The 23,367-nt window shown below is 38.1% G+C and overlaps 1 protein-coding gene across 14 annotated transcripts in view; it reads right to left on the bottom strand.

Moving 5' to 3' along the window:
* Nucleotides 1-23,367, bottom strand: part of PCNT (pericentrin) — an 83,577-nt gene that overhangs the window by 58,360 nt on the left and 1,850 nt on the right. For 8 of the 14 annotated variants that reach the window (XM_015867729.2, XM_015867730.2, XM_015867737.2 and 5 more), the window contains exons 2-16: nt 20,299-20,502; nt 17,392-17,442; nt 16,391-16,570; nt 14,496-14,639; nt 11,724-11,888; nt 9,010-11,313; nt 8,835-8,927; nt 8,431-8,607; nt 7,666-7,921; nt 5,814-5,872; nt 5,443-5,617; nt 3,859-3,995; nt 3,256-3,367; nt 1,148-1,189; nt 187-451 (exon numbers count right to left, since the gene is read on the bottom strand). In XM_015867729.2, coding sequence (XP_015723215.1) covers nt 187-451; nt 1,148-1,189; nt 3,256-3,367; nt 3,859-3,995; nt 5,443-5,617; nt 5,814-5,872; nt 7,666-7,921; nt 8,431-8,607; nt 8,835-8,927; nt 9,010-11,313; nt 11,724-11,888; nt 14,496-14,639; nt 16,391-16,570; nt 17,392-17,442; nt 20,299-20,502 — 4,364 coding nt within the window. The remainder of the gene's footprint in view (nt 1-186; nt 452-1,147; nt 1,190-3,255; nt 3,368-3,858; nt 3,996-5,442; nt 5,618-5,813; nt 5,873-7,665; nt 7,922-8,430; nt 8,608-8,834; nt 8,928-9,009; nt 11,314-11,723; nt 11,889-14,495; nt 14,640-16,390; nt 16,571-17,391; nt 17,443-20,298; nt 20,503-23,367) is intronic. The other 6 variants (XM_015867734.2, XM_015867740.2, XM_032445872.1 and 3 more) reach the window with 6 other exon arrangements.

The following is a 23,367-nucleotide window of genomic DNA, read 5'->3' as shown; positions in this document are numbered from 1 at the left end:
CAGTGCCACTGTAATAGCTACATGGGAAAGTATCCTCTACATTCATAACTTCTATTGCTAGGTTCACAACTAATCTAAATCCCCCAGTGCCCTATCCCAACATATTTACAGGCTAACATCACCTTCTAGAGAAACAAATGAAAACACTCCATTATAACATAAGATGAAAAGAAAAAGATCAGATACCTGATATCCCCTGTTTGATTTTGGCTCACATCAACCTCAGATACTGAATATTCTTTCAGCTCTTGCAGTTTCTGATGCAGTAAAGTCAATTCTTCTCTGTAGTTTTCCTCAGTGATTCTTAACTTTCTTTCAAAGTAGATTCTCAGCTGTTCTAATTCAGCCTCATGCTCACTTTTTGTTTGCTGACGTTGCTCTTCAAATTTTTGCTTTAAATGCTCTATTTCTTCCACCTGTGATGCACGAGCCATGAGCTGCTCTTTCAGCTCTGGAATGGAGATAAAAACAATGTGAGTACTCAGAGTACAACTACAAATGAAAAGCAGCCATATCTTAGTTGTTGAGATAGATATAAAATGCTATTCCACAAGCAAAAGGAAGAAGCTAAGGTAGAAAAAGGACTAAAAGCATAAGACAGAATAAAAAAAGTTCTCCAGCTGGTTTTATTTCCTGGGTGATGATGACTTAAGGTTTCATGAATCTACACAGGATCAACCGAAGACAGAACTGCATTTCATGAAGGGAAAAAAGTGCAACACATGCTTGGAGTGAAATTTTTCACAGCAAACACACAAAGAATAAGAGCACTAAGTACACTGCTCACATCTGCTTGAGGCAGCAGTTGTCATGTAGAGGGGTCAGAGGAATCAAGTGACAAGCCAGGATTAGTGAGAACACTAACAGCATTGGCAAGGCAAATCCAATCTTGCATAGGTAGGTTTTGCCTAACCAGTAACATCTACTGGCTTGAAATTAATAGAGGAAAACATCTGATAACTTTGAAGTGAAAGGTCATTTTTAAATCTAAGCAGTGATCCAATTGTCCAACTGCTATGCCTTGGAACCACCACAGCAAATCCTCAAACCAGTTCAAATGCATTGTCACATGATGACTTCAGTGGAGAAAAGCAGCATAAAACCAAACACCTTTAAGAACCCCCCATACAAGGGGAGATATCCTCACCTGGAACATGAGCTTCCATCCTCAACCAGACTGACTCACCATCTCAACCAACATGAAGGAGAAATAGAAAGGGTACAAGTAACAGTGATGTCAGTGATTAGTCACATGGAAAGTTATTTGAAGGGTTAATAAAGATGTGATCTCTACAGAGATGTGATGTAAGAATTCAAGGAAATTCTATGGATATATATATGATATAAACATATGACCAAAAAAACCACCTTCACGCAACCCAATTATACTTCAAAAGCTGCTTACAGTTACAATAGTTAAAAACTTCTGAAATTTTCATAGAACAGATTAATTGGAAGGGACTTCAAAGATCATCAAGTTCCAACCCCCTGGTATGGGCAGGGCTGCCAACCAGCAGCGTAGGAACCAGATTGTGCTGCCCACGGTCCTACCCAATCTGGTCCTGAACTCCTCCAATGATGAGGTACCTACAGCTTCTCCAGTTAGCCCAGAAAATTATGATTAAAACAAACAGCAGAAAATTATGGTTAAAAAAATTGGCAATGTAATATGCTTAGGCCAACCCAGTATAAGAATGCCATCTAATGTTAGAATCTACCAAATACAACATACAGATTCAAGGTTAAAATCATGCTTCCCAACTTTTCTAATTCTTAAAAATTACTTTTTCATTTATAATAAGTTTGCTGTATGCATACAAGTGATGTACATTCTAATTCAGTTAAAACAAAAAAAATGTCAGTTACAACTCCTACACCGTAAAGCTGTCTATTGCACATAAGCGTAATAATTTATATCAGAAATTTTAAGATATATAAAATTCAGCATGTCAGGTATTGAGAGGGAGGGAAAAGAGAGGGAAGAAAGGAAAATACTGTTCCTGTTTACTGTTGCACATGTTTTTGCTTTATTTTTCACTTCCAGATTCATAGGGCTTGTTATTTTTTAAACCTCATTACCATTTAACATTATCATTGATCTTGATTTCATAAGTAATATCTGAAGATTTTTACTTCATTTTTAAAATACAAGTATCTTAAATCTGGAGTTTTCTATATTTAAAAATTAAAAGAGCTTCTGAAGATGGCACATCTCCTGCTTGAGTAACAATGAAAAGCACCTTACTTCACTCACTGCAAAACAGAAAATTAAAAAATGCCATTTCTACTTTAAGACTGAATGTAATCACATGGTTTTGAAATATTCCTGCCTTTTTCTTTTAAAATAAAGTAGCCTATCTTATCACCAAATAAAAGAAAAAAATCCTCACAGTTACAACAAATCTCTCAAAGTACCAGGAATGCTGTGGTTAGCAGGACTAAGGAAGTCATCCTGCCCCTGTACTCAGCACTGGTGAGGATTCACCTATAGTACTGTGTTCAGTTTTAGGCATCTCAGTACAGAAAGGACATTGGGGTGCTGGAGTTGGGTCTCTTCTCACTGGTGACAGGATGAGGGGAAATGGCCTTGAGTTGTGCCAGGGGAGGCTTAGGTTGGATATCAGGAAGAACTTCTTTACAGAAAGGGTTGTTAAACACTGGAACAGGCACCCCAGGGAGGTGGTTGAGTCACCATGCCCAGATGTATTTAAAAACCATTTGGAGGTGGTGCTCAGGGACATGATATAGCAGAAGGTTGTTAGAGTTAGGGTAGCATGGTTAGCTTGCAGTTGGACTTGAAGATCTTTTCCAACCTGAGCAATTCTATGATCCTACATGGTTACCTTATAAGTCCAGTTGAGAAAACTGTTGATTTTTAACCCTGTACTGAACTTAAAAAAGTAGTATGTTAGTCCATTGAACAGCATTTTTTCCATTTTTAACTACATGACATTTATTTGAATTTGCAATGAAAGAGTTTGGCTTTCACTAAAGATGTTTATAGTATGCAGGCTGGATCAGAGAAGGAAATGGAAAACATGAGTGAGCCATTTCACGTTTTTTGATGTTGCAGAACCAGCTGGACATCACCTTTCACTTCACAAACCCATGACACAACCAATCACTAGGATGTAATGCATATCAGTGAGCTAGCAGTGCATTTCCGGTACACAATTAAAATCCTTTCACACTAATATTACATACAACCACATGACCAAGATGGAACAAAATAAAATGCGTAAGTTTTGAGCATACCACTTAACTCCTGCCGATTTGCTCGGGTACTGCCAAGTTGAGACCAAAGCTGCTTGACTTCTTCTTGTGATTGAGTCTTGAATTCTTCATGCATGACTTGAAGCTTTTCCAGCTATGGAAAATGAATTTAATAACAATATTTTACTAAAAACATTCTTTTTTGTAATTCCTTATTTTACACGCAACAGTTATATCAGAAGAAGGTGGAAACATTAGTGACACCAAAACATTCAGATCCTGACCGAGGTTACCTGAGATACTGACTAGTGCTTAATAATTAGATGCAGTACTTTAAAAGAGATTTGCTTCCTCCTGATGCTACAGTTAACACTGCTACCAAGAATCAAGTATTAGTTTGATAAAGAAGAAACACAGAAATCAGAAAAATACAGAAGAAGGAATGGCACCAAACTGCAGAAAAGCAGTTGCATTCAAAAGATTTTTAACTGCTATAGAAGGCCCCAGAGTATCTACCTACTCTATGAATGTTCTTTAGTTTTTCATTAAAACCCCAAAACACAGTTATCCAAATGATAACTTTAATATATGGTCTAGTTTACACATCTAGTAATCAACTACTCGGTGTAAAGAAATCCTCTTTACCTCCTTCTGTAGACTCTGTTCTTTTTCTTGGCTTTCTATCTTCATATCTTCTAGGAGTTGGTTGTGTTCAGACTGCAGTTGTTTAGTTAACATTGTGATTGCTAACTGGTGTTGTTTCTCCATGTCTACACATTTCACTAGAATTAAAAATGAGTTCTGTTACACCATCGTTCTGACTAACAAGTAACAGCCTGTACCTGCGTGACTAAAATAGGAACAGCATGCGCCCAGATCAGAAAGCTGGCTTACAACATTTCCTGTAGGATTCACAACAGTCTTCTCAGTAAAACTATCACTACTTTCAGATCACAACAAATATCTTGATTTCAAAGTTTCTACGCAGTGCTACCTAGTTCTCTATATTACACACGGTTAGCCAAGAGGTAACCAAACAGTAATGCCAGAGAGATGAGCACCTGCTCTCCACATATACAAGGAAACATTCTGAAGTAGAAGCATATTTACTTAAAGGGAATCAAACATTTCCTTATGGCCTACAGACACAAAATTCCTCCTACAACTATGCCCAGCAGCAAGAAGTAACAGAGATGACTAGGAAGGACTGGAGAGGCTTGTGCCATGCCTTAGTACTGAGCATTCCGAACCCTGTAAACTTGCTATTGCTTCATTCAGTTAACAAATCTTGGTCTGTCAGAAAACACCTGGAGTAAACTGATTGCTTCTCAGCCATGATGTTCTGCAAGAGAATCATGTTGCCCTCACAGAACAAACTTTACAGACACGGGCTAGTAAAGTCAGTGCAGGCTGGGCAGAACAAGCCGTTTCTAGAAATATGTCCTCACAGCAGCCAAAGGCCACCCAAACATGGTGAAAGCATTGGGCCTGTGGCACACAGGAAAGGGCACCCCTCACTCCTCAAACCTGGTCCTGCTGCTTGTCAGCTGGTATCAGAATTCCAGCAGTGGCAGCACAGTATTCTCATTCACCTGAGGAAAATACTTCCCACATCTCTCCCTGACATAGGGGTCTTGGAGGCTCAACTACCTGACGAGATACCTCTTCACCTCATGATATACGTATCTTGTGGATACTTCTCCTGCAGCTACTGACAACAAGTACAAGTAAACCACAATTCTGGTAAATGCATCAAATTTTCAAACCCTATTTGTGCTCTTCACAGTTCTTTAGGTACTCATCATTAAATTCACTTATAAAGTTAATAAAAACTCTAATTACACTAGTCTTAAAAGTGTCAATTACAGAACAGCATATCAAAAAGATGCCATTCCATCAAGTTGTAACTACTAAGCATCTGGAGGTGCACATTTTAGTTTGAAGAAGTTTCCATAAATATGAATAGAAAATTTGAATAACCTAAAACTTGCTTTTAATCTGTCAGCAAAACAGCCTTAACACTTTCAAAGGAAACACTGTCTAGTGCAAGTTCAAATTCAATGCAGTTAGGTAAGTTTTAAAAATATTTCTCACTCAGTTCCTGTTTTCAACAGTCTCATGCCATCAACCCAGTTTTTGTACACAGATATATTTTGTATTTGCTTTTTTATATGGATAGCTTTGCTACTGTTGGATAAAGAAACCTGCTTTTCAGACCACAGCACCTACTTTCAGATTGTTCCTTCTCAAGAGAAAGAAGTCCCAGCTCTGCTTTGACTTTTTCTAATTCCATTTCCAGAGTTCTCTGCAGCTCTGCTATTTCAGCCTGATGTTTTTTAGACAGCTCCTCACATGTGAATTTTAAACGCATCTCAGACTCCAATTCCCAGTCTCTTTTGAGAGTCTAAGACAGAAAGATATGCGCATTATTAAAGCAAACGCATTTAGCAAGTATCAGGTGCTTGGGGATTTTTTTCCCCTTTATATTCTATTTCTTTGTCTACTACAATAAATACATAGTAGACATAGGACTTCATCCAGCTCTAGTTTACTAAAGGAAGTTGTTTTTTTCCTCCCTGTATGAAGAACAGAATTTGTACCTCTAATATCTGGATATGTTTCTCTTCCATTTCCAATTCTATTTTCTTTCTCTGATCAACTGTGAAATAAAAATTCCTATTATTAATGAATGTATATAAAATATTATGCTTAAATGACAAGCAGAAATACAGATAAAATGAACATTTTCAACATCAAACTTGGAGTTTAAATAGGTAGGCATGCAGCAGCATAACATGCTAGGGTCTGTCTAAACCATTTGCTATGTTATATCCCTGTAATTCACCTTCATTTTAGAAAATGATAAATATCTAGCAGTTGCAACTGCTTAGGCAAGCCTGGAGGCTAAGGAAAACTTAATTAATAAAGCAATGTCTAACTGAGTCCACAGAAACAGTATGACATTTAAAAAAGGATATGAACTACCCTCCTTTTCCTACGCTTGTAAATTCAAATACCCATTGCTATCATTTTAGGCAGCAGCATTTCACTGCGTAACACCTAAGAGATACAATCACCTCTGTTGCCAAAGACACAGCAGAAGAGTAGCAGACAGCAGCAAGTAGGAAACTTTTTTCAAATATCTTCTAAAAATGTATGGAAAACAGAGTAGAAGACAGATACTATTATCTGCTTCATTCTCACTGACAGCTTCCCAATTCATTCCTTGTTTCCTTATAAATTCTGACTCAGCACCTCTGCGGGTCCATAAGAAACCTAGAAAACTCTCTTTTCTCAGCTCCCAAGTACTGCTGCCTTAGCTTAAAGCATCACTTCAAGTTTTTCAGTGGGAAATGAAATTCCAGAGGCTGAGACAGTATCAGCTCCTCAGTCAGTGGTCAAATAGAGGAAGAAATTTCATCTACAAGGTAAGAGCATGAGTTCTCACAGGAGCTGGGGTCATGTCCAGTCATCTCTTCCCTGCAAATTTTCTCTATCCTTCCAGATAACAGCATCTACAACGCTCACAATTTCTCCTACATCATCTAATTTTAGATCCTCTTCAGATCCTTTCATTCAAGTACTTCCAAGTGGTTATGTTCAACTTAGAGTACCAAAATGCAGATAAACAGCACTGATCCAGAGAACTGTGTTCAGACCCCTCTGTCCTCCAAAATCCCTTCACTAACCCAGCAGTTCTGTATATTACTTTTGCTCTTCTATTCTTGGGTCAAAAAGCCACAAAAAAAAAAAAACTTTCTTCCCCTTGGGAAAGAACTAAAGAGAAATTTCCCAAAAGCTCTTCACTAAATTTCTGCAGGCGTCACCTTTCTCCAGAAGTTCCTTAAACCCTACCATACAGTTCAGAAATGGTTCTCTGATCTGGAAAGGGGTAAGTACCCCAAAACACACACGCAGCACCATCAGTAGGGCTTCATTACTGACAGCTGTGGTTTTTCTCCTGGTTCTCACACAGAGCATCTGGTACAAGTTCACAGCGAGTCTTTCAGCTCTTTTCCAAGTCCTTTCTCCTACTTTTGAAACTAACGAGTTGGCAGGGCGGTAAGTATTTACACATCTTGTCAGAAACACAACAGTAGCCAGTGTTGACTTAGGGCAATAATAAAACTTAAGAATCATGAACAAGAGCTCAACTCTTTGCACCAAGTAAATTATTTGGGACAGCCGTGCCTAATGCTTCCTGAAAGCAAATAGTACATTGCTGTTTTACAGACCTACCTGCAAAACATTCATATAGTTGAAGAAGAGTTAACATTAGGTCTGGATAACTTCATTTTTGCACTTAAGGTTTAATCCTGCACATGCAAGTCTATCCACTACGCCTATTCTAGGCAATATCAGCTTTCAGTCTACATCATGCTGAAAACCTCTGAAGGCATAATAATACTGACTAAATTTCAATCTCTCATTCGTTATTCCCAAATTTAATACCTAATTCTTGCTGATGCTTTGATGTTAGGTCTTCCTTTTCCTTCAAACAATGTTCTTTAATTTTCTCCCTTTCCAGCTGATGGCGGCTTTGTAGAATTGCTATCTCTTGAGCACGCTTATCATTGAGCATCTCCCGTAGTTCCACAAGTGCAGTTTCCTTTTCTTTTCTCAAGTTAGTCTGAGTAAGCTCAAGCTGAGAGGTGTGCAAATTATTTAAGCTGAGGCGTAATGCTTCCATTTCCAGGCTGTGAAGTGTCTGTAATGGAGAAGAAAAAACATTTTACCTTCTTCTTCAACAACAGGTGTAGATTTTTTTTTCCACCATCAGTTTCGGTTTGAATTGCTTTCAACTGTTAAAACCTTTAAGTTTTGCTTTTCTGTATTTTTAAAGTGTTTCTTCATGGCAGAGACAGAACTCTGAAAATAAGCTGACTTATATAAGCTGTTACAGTGAGATTTACCAATAATTTTCAGCATAAGTTTTCCTTATCTGCCTCTTAACTGAAATGTACACACTTATTTATTAAACCTACAAAGAAATAAAAAAATAAATCAAAGCATTCAGTTTCCTTTGAAATGAATGTTAAAACAACCACAGAAGATGACCCTGAATTGCTCCTGCAGAAAAAAAACATTACCATCCACCAAGGAAATATCTGAGATTCAATTACAGCATCACATAAAATAGCATACCTAATATGGACAGAATTACAGACCCTTTCTCTTTGCAATGAATACAGTAACTACTGTATTTATTTATTTTACCTGTAATTGGAGCTGGGCATTCTCAATCTCTGCTTTGGGTATGGCTGCCATTTGCTGCTTATGTTCATCCAACAGGTGTAGCTTTTCTTTATTAAATTCGGCATGGAGCTCCTCCATTTCCTCTTTATGTTTAGCAATCAGTTCAGAAATTTCACGGTCATGCTCTCGTTCATGTATCTGCAGAGAATGCTCAGATAAAGGCCTTTCTTCATAGTAGTGCTGGTTAGCCCCCCTCTATAAAGTTACTGATGGGAAATTCTCCCTTCCCCCAAGCCCAAATTAAAGACAAAACAGAAGAAAACAATTAATAGATTTTTCAATCTCCAGAACATTTATACTGTTTTGGTGACAAACAACGCAGGATGAATTTATTTTTCTGAAATAAACTTGATTGCACTATTTACCTTTTTTACTAAAGCAAGCTGCTCTAATCTTTCTTCCTCCAACTTCTTTTGCTTTTCAACTTTATCTTTTATTTCAGCCTTTAATTCTTCTATCTGAAAACAGGGATACAAAGATTTGCAATGACTACTTTTAAGTATTCCAAATCTAAAACCTGCCATTATTGGTGTTGCCTACCTCCTTCTTGTGTGTCAAACTCAGTTTAGTTAATTCTGCAAGGTGCTGAGCATCCATTTTAACACTTTCTTCCTTGTAATAATTCATCATCTCAGATTGTGCCTTCTTCGCATCTTGTACAGACTGAAAGGATTCCTGCAAGTAATTTTCAAGCTCCAAATGGACCTTCTTCAAATGAGCTATTTCTTCAGTCAGTTGGCTTTCTTTCGCAGTGTATTCAGTACTTTTTGCCTTTATTTCAGCATGAAGTTTATTGATTTCCACGTTGTTCAAGTTCAACCTATCCTCATATCTTAGTCTTTCACGCTCCTGTACTTCTTTCATATTTTGCAATTCAATATTAACTTCATGTATGTTTTTCTCAAGATCTGCAATAACGCTAGCTTTTGCTGCTAATGCTTTCTCAGCTTTTACTAGATCCTCCTCCATGACTGATAGTTTTTCTCCTAATTCTGTTTTCTCCTTCACTAGGAGTGCTAAGTCTTGCTCTTTGTTATTGATTTCTGCTTTGAGTAACTCCTGTTCTTTTAGCATTGTCTCTTCCAGTATGGTTTTCTGACCAAGCAGCTCTGTTATTTTCTGATTTTTAACTTTCTGAGCATCAAGCTGGTTCTGCATCTGATCCCTCTGACTTTGCAAAGCAGCCAACTGACATCCAAAAAGAGTCTGTACTTCACTTGTTACAGAATCAGAAGCTATTTTCTGCTCTTGAACTTCTTTCACTAATTGTTCCTGAGTTCGCAACTGCATCATCAACGTTTCTTTTTCCTCCTGAAGGTCTTCCACCATTTCTTGCCAGGCAGAGGACTTTTGTCTTTCCTCTTGAAGGTCTTTTACCATTTGTTGCCAGGTAGGTTCTGTGGCACTGTAAGGTTGGCTTCCATCCTCACCCTGTTGCTTTACTAGGAGGTTTATTTTGTTTTCAAGTTCTTTTTCCCCCGCTGTTTTCTGAAGAAGTTGCTCTTCACAACATCGCCGTGCTTCACGTTCCTTACTCAGTTCCATATTAATTTCACAAAGCTCAGCTATTAGTTTTTTCCTTTTTTCAACAGCTTCTTGGGTCTCCTGATGAGATTTCTTCAAGGCTGACCTTGTTTTGTGGAGCTGCTCAGTTAGCTTCACACATCTCTCTACTACACAAGCTCTCTCATTATCCCTTACATCACCACAGTCACTTATTTTGTTTTGCAGTGAGGAACCATCTGACAAAAACGAAATCAAGGCCCTTGCATCCACCTTGGTCTCTTCAAATGTCTCTTTAGTCAAACTGCCATGGCATGGTTTTTCATTAACATCTAAGTTTAATTGAGGAGGTTTAAAATCTGTGCTGGAATCAGAAAGTACACTACTGTGTTCTTCAAAGGGATAACCTTCAGAACAGCCTGACACGTATGACTGCTCTGGCCTCTCCATGAAGACAAGATATTTTGATAGTACCTCTTCATCAGTTGTGAAAAATTCTAGTTCTGGCAACGGTTCTTCAGACAAATGATCTCCACTACTCTCATTATGCTCTCTGATCTTTGAACACACAATTTCTTCTGATTCATCCCCTAATGAATCTATTCTCGGTTGACACTGGAAATGCAGTCTGTCAGGATCTAGCTCTTCTCTAAATTGGCATGGTTCATTTAATATCTCCTCAAACTTCACTCTCTGCAACTCCAATACATCTGGTAAAGTTTGTATTTCCCTTAGGTTTTTATTGGAGACAGTCTCTTCTTCATGCTTTTGCTTTGCATCTTTACTTTTTTCAGCCTCAAAAAGTCGCCTTTTATTTAATTCCTGGATTAAATAATTCAGTTTCTGAATCTCTTCATTCAAGTGCTGTTTTTCCTGCTCATATTGGTGGGCTTCCTTGACCTGCTCTTCTGCCTTTGAAAGCTGAGACTTAAGATCATTAATTAAAACTTCATATTGAATCTCAACCTCAGTCTTTTCTCTCTGGAAGTTTTCCTGCTGGTTTTCAAGTTCCTTTCTCAAATTTTCATCACCAATTTCAGATTCATGAAGACTATTATTTAAGTTAATTACTATTCTATTTAAATTCTGAATGTGTTCTTCAGAATTCAGAGCAAAGAGTTCTTTTTTTAACTGTTCAAGTTCACTTTTATATTTTAAAATAACTTCTTCATATACCTGCTTGGCTTCTGCCATCTCTTTTCTATGGCATTTCTCCAGCTCAGCCTTCAACTGCTCTAACTGTCTGCAAACATCCTTTTCATGAGTCACTTTCAGTTCTTCAATATGTTGCTGTTCTTTCATTTTGGTTACTTCATTTTTTAATTCTGTTATTTCTGAGTCCTGGAGAGAAAGAGTATGCTGTAACATAGACAAATTGAATCTCTCTGATGTCAGTAGATCCTGAAGACTTTTAATAGTCTTCTTTTTCTCCTATGCTTTCATATAGCTGTTATTGTATCTTTCATACCCTCTTCTTTTAGGGCAAGCAGATATTTCTTATCTTTGGTATTCTTAAAAATAAAATATCACATATGAAATTTACCACTGAAATATGACATGCTTTAAATTCCTTATGTCTCATGTATTTCATGTCTCTTCACGACTAACATTTCCCCTTAAGTACAGAGAGTAACATAGGCCTTATGCACAAATTTTACCTTCCTCCAAAAAGAACCATCCCAGCTTGCAAAATTGCAAGCCAACTGACTAACTACAACTCATAATTGTAAAGGTACTTTAAAAAATTTTACCTTTTGAGAAGCCTCAAGCTGTACCTTCAGGTCACGCGCTCTCTGATGCAGTATTTCCAAACATGCATTTTGTTCTTGGAGACTGTTCTGAAGCAAGGACATTTGCTGCTGGGCTTCCCATACCTCTTTCTTACCAGAGCCTTTACTCTTCAGCGTCACATTAACCTGAACACAAAAGTTTACTCCCAGTCAGAAGAAAGTTTATATAAGAATAACTCCTAAACTATTCCCACTGTAAGCATAAAATGTATTGTATTTGTTGAATACAGATTCATTCTATATATCTTCTGTTCTCAGTGGATAAGAAAAGACTTAAAAAGTCATACAACACGTAATGTGTTTGAAATACTATTACTTACAGCAAAGTTTGATGTTAACTAATCCACTTCTACAAAGCCCCCAGAATGAGACGGGACTTCCAGTGGACTGGACATTTTGGTAAGAAGTCAATGAAACATAGTCTTTTCTGCAAAGAATTTCACAGTAAATACTATAGGGGATTTTTGCTCCAAATGGTAAAAAAAATAATGCATTTTTCTAAAAACTTTGCTGAAACCAAGAAAATATCAATATGCTCAAGTCAGCATTAGTACTTCTACCTATTACCATGCTGGTCAAAAGCTTAGTTAGAGCTGAAGCTGTCCATTTTTAGGGGGTGACAATAGAAAAGTTTTTTTTTAACATATTAACAAGAGGAGAACCAGAGAAAACACTGGCCATTACTTGTTGAGAATGGTCACCTTACAAACACAGACAAAGATAAAATGTTAAATGTCTTCTTTGCCTCTTTCTTCAATATCAATCATCAGCTCTAGGACCCCAGGGGCACTGAGCTGGAGGACTGTGACTGCAGCAGTGATCAGTGCCCAGCCAACCCTGAACTTGTGTGCCATTTTGTGCTCCACATAGATGCATACAAGTCCACAGGGCTTTTAATACCTTTTCTCCCCGCATGCTCCTAGACAAGATTTCCAGCATACAGGTAGACAAAAACACTATGTGATGGGTGAGCAATTGGGTAATGGGTTGGGCCCAAAGAGTTACATCAAAATAGAGATACACCTGGCTAGTGGCCAGTGAATAGCAGGGTTCCCTAAGGCTCCACTGTAGGACCAGTTCTCTTCAATGTTTTCACGAATTTCTTGGATATAGTCCTAGAAGGTGTTCTGAGTAAGTTTATAGATATTAAATTGGAAGGAGCTGGTGACTCCATCAAGGCTGGAGAGGCCTCACAGAGAGATCTAAACAAATTCAAGAGCTGGGCAACAACCAACAATGTGAAGTTCAACAAGAGCAAGTGCCACTGGATTCTGCACCTGCGAAGGAGCAACTCTGGCCTTCCATACATAACCAGAGAATGAGATGCTGGAAAGCACTCCACTGAAAAGCATCTCAGAGTCATAATCAAACACAAGTTAAACGTGAGTCAACAGTGTGCCAAGGCAGCCTGGAAGCCCAACCATACTCTGGGGTGCATCAACCACAACATTGCTAGCCAGTCAACCAAAGTGACTGTTGCACTCTACAGTGCACTGGCGCAGCCTCACCTTGAGTACTGTGCACAGTTTTGGGCAGCACAATGTAAAAAGGGCACAAAACTATGAGCAGGCATGCCCAACCCACAGCCTACAGTGAACATGTGGTCCAGCCCATTCTACAGCCAACCCCTATTCCATGGCCTCACAGCAGTGAATCTTCCACACAGAGCAGCCTGGACAGGTCCCAGGCACACACCCATTGCTCAGCAATAACCAAACATCAGTGTGTGACTGATTGGAATTCAAGTTATGGAAAATAACTGCATGCATTTTCATACATCAGAAACATACAGTCCTGTGAACAGAGAAAAAAATGTGCCCCCATGCTTTCCATTTTGATAAAGTAATTTGAGAATGAGCTTGAAGATTTCTAAAAATAAATAAATAATCAATTTTTTGGTATTTTTCTACTCCATTTTCAGTCAACATAAACACATTTATCTAATCACGTCTTATTATTGATCATGTCTCTTTGCCAGACTTTTATAATACCTGTTGTCCCAGAGAAAGAGATCCCTTGCTTCACAGTCACACCTTATTGCTTTTTGGCAGTACATACATTTGTGAACAATGGTTTTTAAGGATGAAGTACAGGAAGAATGAAATTTCATCAAAAATCTCTGATGAACACCTTGAGACCTCACTAAGAATTGCAACCATTTCCATCAAACCAGACTGATGTGTTAGTTTCACAAAAACAAGGTCAAATATCCCACTAGTTTCATGTTTTTATTGCTCTCCTTTACGTTTTAATTAAGAAAAATATTTATAATAAGTTTTGTTAGTTATATACATTAACTATCTGATAAATTTTATTCCGACTACCCCCAAAGTACTGCCTCTTATTGAGCTGTGTCGGCCCATAGCATCACAGGCAGTTGTTGGTGGAATGGCAGTAGTATCCTACTGATTTTTATTTTTTTTTTTAATGATCATGGCACACAAGTTCTTGTCCATGGCTGACAAAAATGAACAGCTGATGGTAGAGGCTTTGATGAAAAACATTGCTTTGTAGCACAGAGTTTGCTCCATCAAAGCATTTCAGGCCTTGCCCTGAAATCATTTTCACCTCTACACTGCAAATTGAACTAAAAAGAGGTATGTGATAAGCCTGAGATGTGGTGGGTATTTCTAATGTTAACACTGCAAAAACTGGGTTGTTGTTTTTTGTTTGTTTGTTTTGTTTTTTTAATTCCCTCTTTCTAACATAGTTAAAATTTGGGAAGGAGCACACCTGATGTAACTGAAGTTGTAAGCCATGGATCTGTTCAGCTGCATGCAAAGCCTCTTCTTGCAGGTCATCCCAATCCTTTCTTGATTGTTGAAGGCAGCTTGTTAGTTTCCTTATGACTTCATTCTGCTCTTGAACAGTTGTTTCCTATATGATGCACAAAACTTCTGAATGAAGATATTCTTATAGTAGGAACCCTCTCAGTTTGCTTAACACAAAGACAATAGCATTTATGGTTACAATGGAAGACTTAATAAGCTCACATGATAGGGACAGAAATATTTCTGTTAAAACCCAATAGCAGGAACAATAAAAGAAACCTTCTGCTGAATGCAAAGAGATGAAGAAGGTAATTAAAACTGTTCTCTTTTTTAAGCAAATGATGAGATACCAACAATGAAAAAAAAACTATTTTAAGTTTCAAAGCTCTTATTCATGTAAAAGCAATTCATTTTTTTCCACAGGCAAAGTTATTTATTTAGTGCGCTCTGAAATCTTCCCTTTACAACCTCTTCTCTTCAGTCCTGTGACAGAAAGCTAATGAGATGGGTTACATCATATTTTACAGTAATCACAACCTTTTCAATGTATTTCTCACTATCAGGAAATACCTTTCTCTTCTTATCAGGACTTTGAAACAGAAAACATGCAATTATTCTTTGGATGTACCGGACCCTTTACCTTTACAAAGAAATGCTAGAGAAAGGAATTTTAAAATATCTTTTCAAATATTCTTTTAGAGGGAAAAGTATATGTAAATTTAATAAAGTTCACCTTAACCTACTTAATCATTTGTCCATACCAAAAAACACCCCTAAAAAATGCACAAAAAACCCCAAGCATAAATGATCTCTATCACTTAGGAGTGGGGAGAAAGGAAGTCTGTGATACCATGCAAATGTTTAGGAAGAATTTATTCTCAGAAACAGTGGTTAGGCAGTGGAACAGGTTGCTCAGGGAAGCAGTGGAGTCACTGTTCATGGAAGTGCTTAAAGAAAGAGTAGATGTACTTAGAGACATGGTTTAGCGTCTATATTGGTGATACATGGACAGCTGGATGCTGATCTCAGAGGTTTTTCCCAACTTTAATGATTCTGTGATTCACCTCAAAAGGAGACCAGCTGTTGTGAGATAAATAAAAGACCTACAAAGTAAGTAAACAAGCTCAGCAGTTACTTGCACCAGACAGAAACACACACAAGGTACCAGGCTCCTACATGTGACCAAGGGGATTTTGCCAGGATATAAAAAGGTTATAAGCAACTACAATAAAGGTCTTTGTTCTACTCCAGTAAGGGAAGCTGTTCCTCTCTTGCCAGAAGCTCTATTCACTAAGTGGTTCCCAGGTATACCCACAGAAACACCATGATTTCAGTGACTTCAATAGTTTTAAGCGTATATTATGTTTTGATTTATTTTTCTTTCCTTCCATTTTCAGTTTGACCTTGATACGTGTATTTTTAACATCACTATTTGTAAAAATACAAGCTCTATTCCTTTAAGTCAAGTTTCAACTCAGTGCATGACTATGTACATAATTGGTTCTTAAAAGTTTTTGTTCATTTTTCTGTAAAGGCCCACTCCTCAGTATATCAGGAATAAAAGTTAATTAAAAAAAAATAAAAGAGTAAGCCTCCAGCCTTTCATGAGTAGAGGACTTTACCTAAGCACTTCAATAAAATCTCTCAAAATAAAACTACTTCATTAACATTTGATTCAAGCAATATGAAGGCCCAAACAACAACTGCACTAATTGGTGAAGGGAAGACATAAGTATTGCCTTTGGTAGCATACGTTAACAAGGTGAAATGCTTTTCAATACAAGCAATAATTACTTTGGGTTTTGTCTCCAACATATTTTTAGATTTAAAGTAGTATTATCCTCACTATAAACATACCTGAAGCTGCATAGAATCTCTATGCTGGCTAAGTTGTTCCTGTAGTTCATCCATCTGCACAGTAAGTCTTTCAACTGCTTCCTGTTTCTCCAGAAGTCTTTTCTCTAGCTCAGCTATTCTTGTTTGACGCATCTTATTATCAGTCTCACTATATTCTGCAGCAGAATGTTCTGCAACTTCCTTCATAAAAGTAAGAACAATGATTCTAATCATCAAAACAAAGCATCATTTCTATTTTATGACAATTCTAAATATAAATTCAGATGAAAGCTTAACATTTGAGCAAATTTATTTTTAAAAAATGGATCAACATTTAAACTCTTTAAATAAAGCTTTTGTTAAATGCAAAGCTCTTAATTCTTTCTAAAATTCAGATACTTTTTCTCAAGGGCAATGTATTTTCATGTGATACTTTAAGTAGCAGACATAAACTAGGGGGAAGAGCTGTGATTCTACAGCATCAAATGGTTGCAAAAAGCCATGCTGACACATTTGGGGATATGTAATACATCCAAACTTACAAGTCGAGGGCACACTACCAAAATTAAACTAGGTTTTTTGACAGCAGAACAAAAAGTAAACGCAAAGAAGAAATCACTCAAATTAACAGTGCAGCTTCTTGGGAGCACTATCATTATGATTCTATTGGAAAAGACAGTATGTTATATTTTAATTATATTTTAATTATATTTTGTTATATGAACCAATACAAGAAACAAGCTTACTTTTCAATTACGTACATCTTTCAAAGTTCTCCAGACAAGCTCTAAGATTTTAGTTCAAACACTTCTCTTACCAACCAATTCTGCAGCTATATATACACATACACACACGTATATAAGCACCAGTTTTAGATTGCAAAATAGAGAAATCACATCACTTAACACTTTATAGCAATATGCAATAACTAATCTATCCACATACAGCATTTTATTAAGTTATATACTTCCTTCACATATTTATTAGCACCTTTTACAAAATACATATTCTTTCACACTTACTTCAGCTGCTGGATTGATCACTGTATCCTGAACGGACAAATCAGCACTCCCCTGGTAAACAAAGAAAACAAACACCACATCACGTCCATTTTTTCCAAGTATGTAAAGAAAAGCACGATTATTTTGGAAATACACTAAGCATGAGCCAGAAAGATCCATGACGTAAAACAACACTTAAGTGTCAGAAGAAGACTGACTTTAATTCCAAACTCAGTTGATCATCCATGGTCACATAAATCCTATAAATCGCCAAGGTTGGAAAAGACCTCCGAGATCATCCAGTCCAAACATCCACCTACCACCTATGTTTTCCACTAAACCACATCCCTCAATACAACATGTAAACACTTCTTGAACACCTCCAGGGATAGGAAATATACCATCACCCTGGGCAGACTGTTCCTACACCTGACCACTCTTTCAGAGAAGTTTTTCCTAATGACCAACCTGAACCTCTCCTGGTGCAAGAGGCCATTCCATCTAGTTCTATCACTTGTTACCTGGGAGAAGTGGCCAATCTTCACTTCGCCATAACCTCCTTCTCAGGCACTTGTAGAGAACAATAAGGTCTCCCCTCCTGAGCATCCTCTTCTCCAGACTAAATAACTCAGTTTCCTCAGCCACTCTCCATAAGTCTTGTGCTCCAGATCCTTCACAGCTCCAGATCCTCTGACTCGTACTGAGGAGCCCAAAACTGAAGACAGTACTTGAGATGCGGCCTCACCAATGATGAGTAAAGGGGGATGATCACTTCCCTGCTCCTGCTGGCTGCACTATTTCTGATCCAAGCCAGGACGCTGCTGACCTTCTTGGCCACCTGGGCACACCACTGGCTTATGCTCAGCCAAGCACTGACCAATAGCCCCAGGTCCATTTCCTCTACAGTCTCCTAAGCACTCTGCCTCAATCCTGTAGCATTACCTGGGGTTGTTTTGGCCAAAGTGCAGCACCTGGCACTTGGTCTTATTGAACCTCATCCCATTGGCTTCAGCCCAGTGATCCAGCCTTTCCAGATTCATCTGAAGGGGCTTTCCCACCCTCACGCAGATCCATGCTTTCTCCCAATCTGCTGCCATCTGCAAACTTACTGAGAGTGTGCTCAATGCTCTCATCCAGGCCATCTATAAAAATATGGATCAGGACAAGCCCCAAAACTGACCAAAACGAAATAAATGCAGAAATTTTAGAAGTACTATGAATGCCTAATCAAAACTTAAAAGCTGAGACACACAGTTGAAATTTGATGCTCTGCATTCTACTTTTGCAGTCTGTTAAGTACTCACATATATTTACAATATTTCCTTAAATGTATCGAAGTTAGTTGACAGAATGAGATAATTGAACATGATAAAATCATTTAGGCAGTTATAAAAGCAATACTATTTTCTGGCAAATATACTCAAGTACAATTGCTTCAAATATATTAAACTCTCACCAAACAAAACATAAATCATTAGAGACATTAGCACTATTTAAAAGAAACAGCCCCTAGCCTCTCTTTATTTTGAATCAGCACCAAGCAATTTCTACTGACTGCTTTCTATATAATGCAGAAAGCAATTGCATTTGTTTTAAAAACTAGGCTATTTTGACAGATGCTATTTAGGAGCTATAATAGTTTCACTTTAAATTTAAGCTAACGCAAATTTTACAAAGCACTGCTGATGAAGCTATGTTTTTTCCTAACGCCGACAGCTTAGTACGTAAGTTCCTACAAGCTTTTGCAATCCTCATGTTACAATCGAGATCTCCTGAAAGTTCTAGGGATACCTCCACTACAGAATGGACAATAAACACAAACAATATCCTCCATCGTTTCAGGTTTGATGCTACTGTTGCATGTTCTTACAAGGTATCAACAGCTGGCGAGCTGCTTTTTATGCAGAAGGCACTGCCTCCTCAAAACACACAAATCTGCAGAGAAAACATGCTGAAGCACACTCAGAAAATACCTTCTACATAAATCCCCAGACTGAAATAAAGTTTGTGGTAGCCATAGTTGCACTGTAGCTTTTAAGGCTTGTGAAAGCATCAGCCAACCACTTCTGAAGCAAGAAATTCCTACTAAAGATATTGTTCAAACCTACATTATTTTTATTACGAGAGAGAAAGGTAGGAAAAAGAATCCACAGCTGACAAAAATTTGTTCATGAGACGAAGAACGAAACCGTTCAATTCAGACAGGTAACTATCAGCAGATGCATGCTAATCTCAAGCTGTGTCACAGGCTATACGTTTCTATATTAACATGACTACCTTCAGCACTCTTTAAAAGGCTACTTTTAGCAGATCATTAGCACAAACATACTGAAATACATCAGGCAAACACACACACATTTTAAACAAGTTTGTCAGAGACTGTAGTAAGGTCTATGCTGGCTTGGCATGGCCATATTTGATGAGAACATACTCCAGAAAAGGTTAAGTACATTAGAGCCTGCAAAGTGGCATAAAAACAAAGTATTAAAAAGTCCTGATACTTCTGCTGACCTACTACGCACTTCAGACTGAATCTGACATTTCATGGATCACAGCCAGAGATTTCAGAAGCATGCCAAAAGAAGCTCAGTATGGGCAAGGGCTGAAAGATTTCAATTTATCAGGTCAGTTACAGACAGCTCCTTGACAAAACAAGCCATCCACTACATACAGTAGGGATGTTAAGATAAGATTCAGTCAGAGGAGGAAAAAAAAGTAATTATTTTTTAAAATTTATTTCCCAGTTATTTATATATCTTTTTAAGAAAGTTAATTACTACAAATGCAAAATGTCAGTTTACTTATGTCTCAGCGGCAGCCAGCTGACAGCAGCAGAGAGCTAACACCCAATTAAGCAAAACGATCACCTGAGATACTTGCTATCTGCAGTTGGACTGAAGTGGAAACACAAGAAATACTAAGATTTACCTCTGTCTCTGTTGTTGTCTCTAGGAAGTTGGCGTCTTCAACCTTACTCTCTCTACCCTTACCGACATCACAGCCTTGGGCCATTACTGTGTGCTCTTCCTGTGGAACGTCATGCGTGTGGACAGACGAGCCCTTCCTCTTCGTCGTCTTTTTCTGCGACTGCGCGACATTGCTTTTTGCTTTTCGTTCTCTGAAGTGAGCAAACTGTGCATAAAAGATTGGAATAGATACAGGGAGAGGTAAGTGAGAAAAAGGTAGCAGGACCACAAGATTAACACACTCATATGTGACAAGGAATATCCCAGCTTGATCAAATATATACATCTGCAGAAAAACTTCTTGATCTTCTTATTTCCTACACATTCAGAATAAACCAGATATCTGTGCAACTAAACAAGAAATCTCACACTAGTACTAAAGACTCATTTCAATACAGGAATCAAATTTTACTCGGTGAAACTTTGCATGTCAATGACAACCCAGAATTACACAAGGACAGATTAGAAAAGGAGCAAATTGTTAATATACTAGTATCGTTTTTTGGAGAGGGGGATAAAGGGGGCGTAGGAAAGCAGCCTTTCCATAAAATAGGCAAAAGCAACAACCCTTAGAAATGCATCTAAACAGATCTTTGCCTGCCTAAGCATTAAGACTAAAATTAATGGGAGTCCTCATGCTCCTTCCCTGCCACCCCCTTAAGAGAATACAGCAAAACTTCCTAGCCAGAAAGCAGACTACAGTACATAAATAGAAAATTAAATTAAGCCAGGTCACTTTAATTTCTTCTGTTGAAGATTCAGATGTTCTACTTTATCAGACTATCACAGCGCAGGGAAACACGAGGGACTCACAAAGAATGTCACTGACAGAATTTATTACCCAATTTTCCTTAGTACCTTAAGCTGCTTAAAAAGGATTATCTTATTTTCAACTCTAGTATTACAGTTAGGCAGCACTTCCAGACAGCATCTCCCTTACAGCATAAATCCAGGCATACCCCTAACAGGGGAAAAAGCCTTCTCCAAGATTATCAGCTACAACTACACTGTTAACATATGTTTGTGATAAGATAGTATAGATAGTAAAAATGATGATGGGACACAAATGGTCCTGACTGTAAAGTTTTATCCGCAATATAAATGAGATTACACCATTTCCTACCTTGGCTTTCTTGCAATACAGCAACACCACAGAAAAATCCTTTCACTTTCTGTAGCTGTTAGATTCTCTCCTTACGGACATGCCAATTTCACTGTTAGAGCTTAGCTCAACAGATATGCAGTACCTACATTCAGTCTGCTTAAAACGTGCATTTGCTGAAGGACACCAGTTTCGTACCAGCATTTAGGCTTTTTAGAAACAAAGAGCCTTTTAAAAATTGATTAAAACCTGTAGTTTTCATAGTTCTTAATACTGAATGCAGATAAAGAAAGATTGACAGATGTATTGATATTCTAAATAATCAAGACAAAAAGACAGCAAAAGGCAGAAAATAAAGCTGTCATGGGACAAACAGCATCCTCTGAAATCAACTGTTAACTATAGCAGTTACTGATGGCATTATGTGCCAAAATAGCTATTAGACCAATTCAGCTGATAACATGGGCAACAAGGGCAGGAGAAAACCTGCAGAATAATGGGAGAATGGAGGAAGCTGCTGAAGCAGATACACAGGAGTAAAGAAATCAGAAAAGATAAGAAACAAAAGGCAAAGAGTGTCCTTATCCTTGGCATCTTTTAATAACTTCACAAAGGAAGAGAAAGAAAGATATTTAGGATCAAAATATCCACATTTCCCATGGCTGAATATCTACCCAAGTAGAAAATAATAACTCAAGCACTGCTTTAAAGAGGAAAACACATACACAACCCCTTCCCTAGGTCATTACTTAGCTGACTATGAGAGAGGCAACAAAATAAACAATTTGCACCTCTAGGTTCAAGTTGTACCAGACACTGTTAGCATGACCACGTTCTCGTAGCAACCTGCTTGTAGCAGCCAATTGCTTACAATACACAACAGAAAAAGAACAAGGACAAATGCTTCCTTCTGCTCTTACACAAGAGCTTCCAAAAACACAGGCTAGCCAAAGTTCTGAACCAAGTCACAACCACATGGCCCACCTACACAGCTGCACATCCACGTCCAGCTTAAGGAGCTGAACAGGGTCACTGAGTAACACAAGAGTGTTACTTTTGTGTGCCCCGGTGGCGCAGTGGTTAAAGACGCCGCCTTGCAACACTGGGGCCCGGAGTTCGAATCCCCCCTGTGGCGCAAGTGGTAGAAGTGCCGCTCTGCTACACAGAGGCTCGAATCCCGGGGGCTGGACTCGATGATCTCTAAGGTCCCTTCCAACCCGCATGAAACTATGAAAAGGTCCATCTCCTCCAGTTGGACCCATTAGTTAGAACCTATCACTTCCAAGTTCAAGCATATAATTAAGGACATAAACATAGGGCAAGCACAAAGAAATGCTAGGGACTAACTGAACATACCATGGGATTTACAGCTCACATTTGCTTTCCTGTACCAAACATATCTTTGTGTTTAATAACCCCCACTAAGCATTACTTCCGTTAACTTGCCTAGGTGCTTTAACAAACAACAACAACAAAGAAATAAAGCCTTCTATTGCCCCCATTCTGCTGAGTAAATGATGGAACACGATGAGACTTTAACAAGCAGAGGAAGCACTACACCCATTTCTGCCGCTTTGCACCTCCTCCTCTCACATGGCACGTTTCCATGCAGCAGCAGCATTCAATGAGCTGCCAAGGATTTCTTTCTTTGTTTTTAATAGTAAGATACAAGATATTAAGCACTTAAAATTTGGGAAAAAAAACAAGAAGATACAGCATTGCCTCTGCATGGAGAGCTTGAAACTTAATGCAGGCCTCTACTATTTTTTTGTTCTCCCGATGACAAACAACAGCTGTACAACAGGTGGAAACTAAGAACTTGTTCAAGGCAAGTACATAACATTTTTCTATGAACAGATACTGAACTTAGAGAAGCGTTACAAAAGGAAACTGAACAGGAGCCTTGCCACAGTTAACCTAACTTCCTAA

Source organism: Coturnix japonica, chromosome 7 (genome assembly GCF_001577835.2).
Source record: "Coturnix japonica isolate 7356 chromosome 7, Coturnix japonica 2.1, whole genome shotgun sequence".
Classification (NCBI taxonomy): domain Eukaryota; kingdom Metazoa; phylum Chordata; class Aves; order Galliformes; family Phasianidae; genus Coturnix; species Coturnix japonica.
This window is presented reverse-complemented; position numbering and strand designations above follow the sequence as displayed.